The 8581-nt window shown below is 35.6% G+C and overlaps 1 protein-coding gene across 1 annotated transcript; it reads left to right on the top strand.

Annotated features, from left to right (window-relative positions):
• The first annotated feature begins 982 nt into the window (after positions 1-982).
• Positions 983-6989, top strand: gpr18 (G protein-coupled receptor 18). The gene is made up of 2 exons (XM_051119905.1): positions 983-1300; positions 3591-6989. Exon 2 carries the CDS (start codon positions 3601-3603, stop codon positions 4588-4590), a length of 990 nt encoding a protein of 329 aa, XP_050975862.1. The 5' UTR covers positions 983-1300; positions 3591-3600; the 3' UTR covers positions 4591-6989.
• Positions 6990-8581: the final 1592 nt, after the last annotated feature.

Raw genomic sequence — 8581 nt, 5'->3', positions numbered from 1 at the left:
TTTCGCCAAGATATTTTCAGAGATGATAGACAAGATATTATTGAATAATAATTTAATTAACCTAATTTTGACAAAAAAAATTGATATTCAACCTATTTTTTTGAATTTCCTGAAAACGTCCTAGCGCAACATCCGACAGGTTTTCCCAGATCGCATCACATATTTAATAAACATCAACAGCCATTATTAAAGTTGCTAGGCAATTCAGTCAAAATTATGGAGTGCTCTGACTGACATACAGTAAAAAAGTTAACGTCACATAAAAAAAAAAAAAAAAAAAACATGAGATTTTGCCCTCAGCCAAAACTAATTGCTCTGGAACAAATAACAGATCAATAATACCAAAGACTACCCGTTAGATTTACCCAAAACAAATTGTATCTAATGTTTAACCACTATAGAGACATCAGAGCCAACGGCAAATTCCAGAAGATCTGGACGAGGTAAGGCTGCTCTCAGCGGGTTTGTGAGCACCACTGAACAGCCGCTGACGCCTTGGAGCTCACATCTCCGAAAATGTCAAAGCTAATTTTCAAATAGACATTATCTTTATTAACAAACCACTGTTTTAAAGTCTAAACAAATACATTCTCACCTAAAAACTCATACGATGTGAGAAATACAAAAAACAGTGCAACACAAATGGTGAAATTGTTTGAGCTCTGTTATCACTACAATATCACACCCTCCATGTTTCTCTCTCTATCACTCTCTCTCTCTCTCTCTCTCTCTCTCTCTCTATATATATATATATATATATGTATAATGCCTGTAAAACAACAACAGTCATAGTTAATCTTGGTGTTTTGCCTGGTCAGTTCTACAGCTTTTTCTTTTCGTCCTGTGATTTTAAGATGAGCTGCTGTCTACATTACAAAGAACTCATTTCCTGTTTATACACCACCAACCTCAGCATCCTGTGTTTAATTAAAACTCTTCAACACCAGATGCCTTCTGTTGCCACCTGCTGTGTGCTGCTCCCAAGAGAGCTAATGCTGTGTGACAAACCCTATTTTCCCAATCAATAACCAGCACCCAAACCTGTCACATCTTTACTTCTCCACTGTTCTCAAACTGCATATGACATAGAGTTTGCTATTGAGAAATATTCTCCACCAGTACATGCATTACAGGAAGTGAAGGGGCTTCACAGAAACCAAAAGAAAAATTCTAATCTAAATAAAGAAACAGGCTTCATGACTTCCTCTGTTAGATCGAAGCTCGTCAGCGAGGGCACATTATAGTCATCAACTGTACAGCCTTCAGAACAGATATGATGCCAACGACATGGATCTCTGAGGTTGGTACCTTTAAATTTTCTACTTTGTAATCTTGTAGAACAAAATTTGGTTTATTGAAAACCTACAGGTGTTATGAACAGCCAATCATATCAGAAGATCAGAAGATAATGTTATAGGTCAATGTGGTTTCTATGTAAAGTTGAATAATAAGTAGAACATTCATCAACAGTATACATTCAAAGACTTTTGTAGAATGTTTGTTTAAGGTCCAGAATGACTGTTGATGAATATAAATTAATGCTGCACAGATTTTGTTAAGATTCAGAAAATCCAAAACAAATACATAAGAACTGTAGCGAAAGCCTTCTTCCTGTATATGTTGTAGCGGTATACTGAATAATATTCAACATTTTATTACTGTTTTTTCTTTCTTTTTTGTACCTTAACACTGATATTTGAGAAGGATTGTCTTTCACTTCTCTTTTTTAGAACCTTTCTTGATGTTCTAACCATTTTATCTAAAAATTCTAAGAAAACTGGCATGTCTTAAAAAGATGGTTCACTCAAAATGACAAATCTGTCATTATTTACTCACCTAATGTAGTTTTAAGACTATTTTTGTTCTACAAACATACAGGTTTGTAATTACATAAATAAACTATTACTTTAAAATCTTTACTTTAATATCTTCCTAAATGTTAAGAAGTCTTGTATATGTCTGTTTTATATATGATTTCTATGTTACTATTCTATTTGGTAAAAAAAAAAAAAAGTCTGTTTGAAATAAGATATAAAGTCACACTGTGAGATATAAAGTGACAACTGCAATATATAAGGTAACATTTACAAGAAACCACAAAAAATACTACACTCTAAAAAAATGCTGGGTTAAAACAACCTAACTAGGCAACCCAGCTCTGGGTAAATGTTGGACAGAACACATGCTGGGTTATTTTGACCCAGCTGGCTGGGTTAAAAGTTTTTACATAACAAGCTGGGTTGTTTTAATTAAGTCAACTATTGTTTAAAATGACTATATTGTTGGGATAAAAATCACACAGAATTACTAGAGGCAACAGCAATAATTAAAAGATGAACATTTATTAATAAGCAAGAAGAACCATAGACAGAAACATAAGACAAATTGAATTTATGTGGGTGCATACAGCATAATTTACAATATTACACTCATTTAAACTCATTTAACAAACATTATAGAAATAAGAAATGTAACAATTAAAAGAAGCATTCTAATGTAAGTGTATTCAACCGATCTCTGTAATCCCTTTCTCGTGCCGGTGTGTTACCAAAATCTGAGCCAGTGATGGGCTGCTGTTCACTGGCGGAACTGCGAACCTCAAGACCACCTCGTTTCACTCGTAGCTGAAAGATGCAGTAACTCAAAAACCTGCCCATAAACAAATAGTACAGAGATTAGAGAACATATTTTAACATCAAATCAAATTGAATTCAGTATAAATCACAAATAAAATCAGTTTAAGTTATGCAAGGCAAAAGGCGTTTCCATCATGCGAAACAACCCCTGCTGATGCATTTAGCCGACTGACATCTCGTCCTTGTATGTTCTGTTGCGTAAAATAATATATTGTACAGCACAGTAAAGACGTTATAAAATGAAATAAAATGTATACAAACCTTCAATCGGCGACTCTGAGAACCGCTCTCTCCTGCAGAGGACTCAAAAAGTCAGTGCTCTGACTGTAACTCAGCAGCTGGGTTGTTTTATCTGAGGCAGGCTCAATCCAGCGGTTGGGTAGAAAAAAATAAACCAGCATTAAAAAATGACCCAGCAGCTTAGTTACAGAAAAACTACCCAGCACCTGAGTAAAAAATATTAAAAATAACCCAATAAAATGACCCAACAGGCTGAACCCAGCATTTGGGTTTAAAAAAAAATAACCCAGCATTTTTAGAGTGTACAGAGTTATTAGAAATAAAATTGCAACTATAAAGTTTCAATAGACCTTACTCGGGGTAGAGGACATATTGAATCCTGTGTGAATTAAAATGAGCTGTGAGGGATAGACTTACAGTTTTTACAATGGTACGCAATGTGTAAAGATCCTAGAACTTTCAAATTTTCAACTTTCAAAACTGTTTATGGCATTTTGTCTACTTTTGAAGGATGTTTCATCAGCTGAACAACTGTTACAATCCATTGAACAAGCTGTACTTCTATCCCTTACAGCTTCACTTTCATTCCTGTCAAAAATTAAATATAGTACCACCCTGACTAAGGTCTATTACTTTTTTTAAAACTCTGAAACAGGCTTCCATAGTTTTATGAAAGTGTTTTACATTGGTTTCTATTTTTTATGGTCAAATCAGGCAAACCATCATGGCTCATAACACATCTTCGCCTGTCATCATGGAGGGTCACGTTCCCCAAGTGTACCGGACTATTAGCCTAGTGTTTTACGGCATTATCTTCATCATAGGCACAGTGGTCAACCTGACCGCCCTCTGGGTCTTTGCCTTGACCACAAAAAGACGGAACTCCATCACTGTTTATATGATCAATGTCGCTTTGGTGGACTTGGTATTTATCTTATTGCTGCCTTTTCGAATGGTCTACTACAGTCAAGACTACTGGCCCTTTGGAGACGTGTTCTGCAGGATAAACGCTGCGCTAACTGTACTCTATCCCTGCCTGGCCTTATGGCTCTTCGCCCTCATTAGCACAGATCGCTACGTGGCCATAGTGCAGCCGCGACACACCAGAGAATTAAAAAGCGTTAGGAAAGCCTTGCTGTCCTGTGCGGGAGTCTGGATCATGACCCTAGGCAGCACAGCTCCGCTTGTTTTCATAGAAGAAGACCCTGACCGCAAGACAAACTATACCACTTGCATCAAGATGCATGACATCATCTACTTGCGCCGTGACAATCCCGTCCACTTCGCACGTATCGTCTTCTTCTTCCTGGTGCCAGTGTGCATCATGGTGGGTTGTTACGTGATCATCGTGGACAATCTCATCCATGGCCGCACGTCCAAACTGAAGCCCAAAGTCAAGCAGAAGTCCATCCGGATCATCATCACACTGATTGTTCAGGTGCTGGTTTGTTTTGTGCCTTTTCACATCTGTTTTGTTTCACTGCTGCTGGCCAGCAGTGAAGGGGGTTACAACACCTGGGGGGCCTTTACCACCTTCCTGATGAACGCGAGCACAGTGCTGGACATCATACTCTTCTACATTGTGTCAAAGCAGTTTCAGGACCGTGTAATCAGTGTGATCTTGTACAGGAACTACCTGAGGAGCGTTCGCAGGAAGAGCCTTCACACCAACAGCATTCGCTCGCTCAGTAACCTAACAAGTGCCATGATCTGAGGAATAATACAGCTGATGTAAGCAGTGTAAACTGAATGTAAATATGTCAATGTTTGTAATTAAATTAGAGAGACTAAGATTTAACTTGCAGAACAATTTGAATGATCATACAGTTGTGAAACTGCTTGCAGTAACAGCAACTATGTAGAAAGTATGCAGTCAACTTACAAGATGGATCACATGCTCCAGTGTCTTCATTGGCAGATGCATTGCACCACTGTTCATCTGCACAGAGTTAAACTTTTATTAGTTTTCCTGTCAGATGCACATCACCACACACTGCACAATTACTTGTGCTGCAAATCGGTTCATGTGTGAACACACCCTAAGACATCTGTTTGATTTTCAGTTTTTGCATTACATGCTGCAAATGCATGTGTTAAGTTAAAAGAGATAAGTTTTAAAATTGAAGTTATAAATGGGGATGCTACAGTTAGAGCCACATAAGTGGTTAGTTTTTTCATATACATACAGTATATAAAATTAGGCCAGAATGGGGATGCACTGTAAACCCTAACACTCAGAATATTGAATTGGTTTGAGTAGGGCAAACTTAAATTAAATGAATTTTAAACAAACTATCTTTGAGTATTTCAAACTTTATTTGTCATGAAACTGACATCTTTTAAGTAATCTGAATTGTTTCACTGTTTTGAATTTAATGAACTTGTTTATTTGTATTTACACAGACTTAAGCTTGAACTGAAACTAGGCTGGGATTTCCATTTCCCAGCATGCTTTGCTATGGCACTCAAAATGGAGGGTAGATGCAAAATTTATGTTAGGGAGGGAGATTTAGTAGTGTATTTTGTTATGCTAATACCATCATGGCAACAAGAGAAGCATGAGCTTGGTTTATGATGAATGTTCTTTATTAGCTTACTTATTCACCAATATACTAATTAAAGCATTGTGTTACCAATTAGCAAGTTACTGTAGCATTTACAGAATTAGTTTTTACTACTAAAAATGTTTAATTCAGAATAAAATTTAAATTTATGTGATACTTACTCAAATATTTCAAGTTAGGAGCTACTTAAAAATTGATTTTTTTTTTTATCTTACATATTGATTTGAAAAATTACCTCATTTTTTTTGCCAACTTATTCAGGTTTACAGTGTGTTGTTAGATAATCACAGCAAGGTGTTTGAAATAGTTTGCACTGCAAAAGTTTCTTTGCAGTCTTTGCACAATCTGTGCAAGCCATGTCTTTTGCTAAGCATGCTTTTTATCATACCAAGTATGATCTTCAGACACAGCAAATGTCTTTGAAGAGGTTAGTTCAAAAGGAGTGCATAGTTGTATATTTGGTTCTTTTAGAAGTGTAAAATGAAATACTACCTTTTAGCGTGGGATGTAATGCATATTAAATTTCCCAAAAAGGGAACAAGTAATGAAATTACATAAGAGCACTTTATCTCTAAAATGTTGGTATTTACTGACAGTGAAAGTAACGCATGATAACATGCACTCTTAAAAATAAATGTTCCAAAAGGGTTTTTTGCAGTGATGTCATAGAAGAACTATTTTTGCTTCCCCCCAAAAACCTTTCAGTGAACAGTTCTTAAAAGGACCATGTTTTCTGAGTGTAATAACTTTTTATACTGTAAAGAACCTTTTGTGCAATGAAAAGTTTCCATGAATGTTAAAAGGTTCTTCATGGAATCATATATGCCAAGAACCATATGTATATGGTATTATTATATGTATATATGTACTTATTAAAATATTCTGCACCATTTTGTTAATACAAGTTGATCACAATTAAAACTGAACTGAAACAAGATTTTGGTACAGAAACACATGACTGTAAACTTGACCTGTGGTATATAAGATGCCAGCAGGTGGCGCTACTGACCAGGGCACATTTATGCAACTCTCACAGTGCTTTGTCCCAGTATCACCATCAGGTGGTGTCATGTGATGTTACCAAATTACTTGAAAGTGGCATTTTATCTGCTCATTGTTTTAAAGTGTTGTTTTCAATTAAAATGTGCTTTTTTTTAAAAAACTTTCTATAAAATATGTGACTGCTGATAGATGGACTGATTTCTGCTATGAGAAGCTGACACATCCTGTGGCTATATTCCATCTAAGTGTTTCTTTTCTCATTCTGTTATGATTACTATTCATGTTTTGCAGCTTTTGTGACCTAATAATTACTAAAAGATTATATAATATTTGCAATTTTTAAATTCAAGCCACATTGCAGGATCATTTACATGAAAAACTTAGCAAAAAATGAGCTTATACATTCATATCAATTTTGAACTTTAAAAATGATTTTGTTAAAAAAATCCATTAATCTGTTATGCATCAAATACTCATACACTCAATGTATACCCTGCACTTTACTTGATTAAGCTGAATTAAAATTGATATATGTACTTTTCTTCAATACTGTCTTCAGTCCAAGTTTAATATTTAGAAACAAGCAGTTACTCTTCCTTGAGAGTGTAAACAATGTGGCATTTTTAAATCATTGCTCTGCTTTCTTAAGCAGTCTAACAATGCAACTTTGGACTCTAAACTCTCAAGCTTTGTGGAACATGTTCATACAGTATTTTAAAGTCCATATGTGAAAAAATGTCAAAATTGATAAATTTACTTTGTAAATGTACATTACTAGTCTTGTTAGCATACATTACTAGTCTTTTTCCAAAGAGAAAAAATGTTGTTGATATCTTTAATAATCATTTTAATCAAAATCTAAAAATTTAGAGTGACCTTCCTTCTGTGAGTTTGATGGTGAGAAAGTGTTTAAAAATCTAGTCCTGCACTCTATTTTTCCCTTTCATTATTCCATTTTACAGGGTAATATGTCACAATACTGAATTAAATTCAGTTGCAACTTCTATAAACACACCAGTGGTTATTCTACTGGGACACCTGTGCGAAGGGGTGAAGTTAGTTCTGAGGAAAGCTCTAGCATCTTTTCTGCCACCTGGCTTGATATTTTGCATCTAAATGCAATGGAATTAGGACATTTTTAATGTGACTTAAAGGAGAAGTTCACTTCTTGAATGAAAATTTCCTGATAATTTTCTCACCCCTATGTCATCCAAGATGTTCATGACTTTCTTCATTTGCACAGAAATTCAGTTTTTTGAGGAAAACATTCCAGGATTTGTTTCCATATGGTGGACCTCAATGGTGGCCAACAGGTTGAAGGTCCACTTTGCATTTTCAATCCCAGCCGAGGAATAAGGGTCTTTTTTAACCACAAATGCTCATCTTGCACTAGCTCTGCAATGCGCATACGAGTCTTCACGCATTGCGTAATCACACTGGAAAGATCAAACGGGTTTAGTTCTTTGTCTGTGTACTTCAGTTAGTAATGTGTACAGGTCGAGCTAGTGCAAGATGAGCATTTGTGTTTAAAAAGTATATACATTTGTATTTTTCTTAGAAAATGATCAATCATTTCGCTAATAAGACCCTTATTCCTTGACTGGGCTCGTGTAGAGCCCTTTGAAGCTGCATTGAAACTGCAGTTTGGCCCTTAACCCATTGACCACCATTGAAGTCCACTATATGGACTAAAAATCCTACGATGTTTTCTTCAAAAACCTTAAAGGAGAAGTCCACTTCCAAAACAAAGATTCACATATAATGTACTCACCCCCTTGTCATCCAAGATGTCTTTCTTTCTTCAGTCGTAAAGAAATTTTAATTTCAGCATTTTTCTTCATATAATGGACTGGTAATGTCCCCCGATTTTTAACTTCCAAAATGCAGTTTAAATGCGGCTTCAAACGATCCCAAATGTGGTTGTAAACAATCCCAGCCGAGGAAGAAGGGTCTTATCTAGCGAAACAATCGGTTATTTTCATTTTAAAAAAAATACAATTTAAATACTTTTTATTCTCAAACGCTCGTCTTGCCTTGCTCTCCTTGAACTCTGTGTATTCAAGACTCAAGACAGTTAAGGTATGTCGAAAAACTCCAATCGTATTTTCCCTCAGCTTCAAAAATCATTTCAAAATCATC

This window comes from Labeo rohita, chromosome 9, assembly GCF_022985175.1.
Source record: "Labeo rohita strain BAU-BD-2019 chromosome 9, IGBB_LRoh.1.0, whole genome shotgun sequence".
NCBI lineage: Eukaryota > Metazoa > Chordata > Actinopteri > Cypriniformes > Cyprinidae > Labeo > Labeo rohita.
The sequence above is the reverse complement of the archived record's forward strand: the minus strand, read 5'-3'. Positions and strand labels throughout refer to the sequence as shown.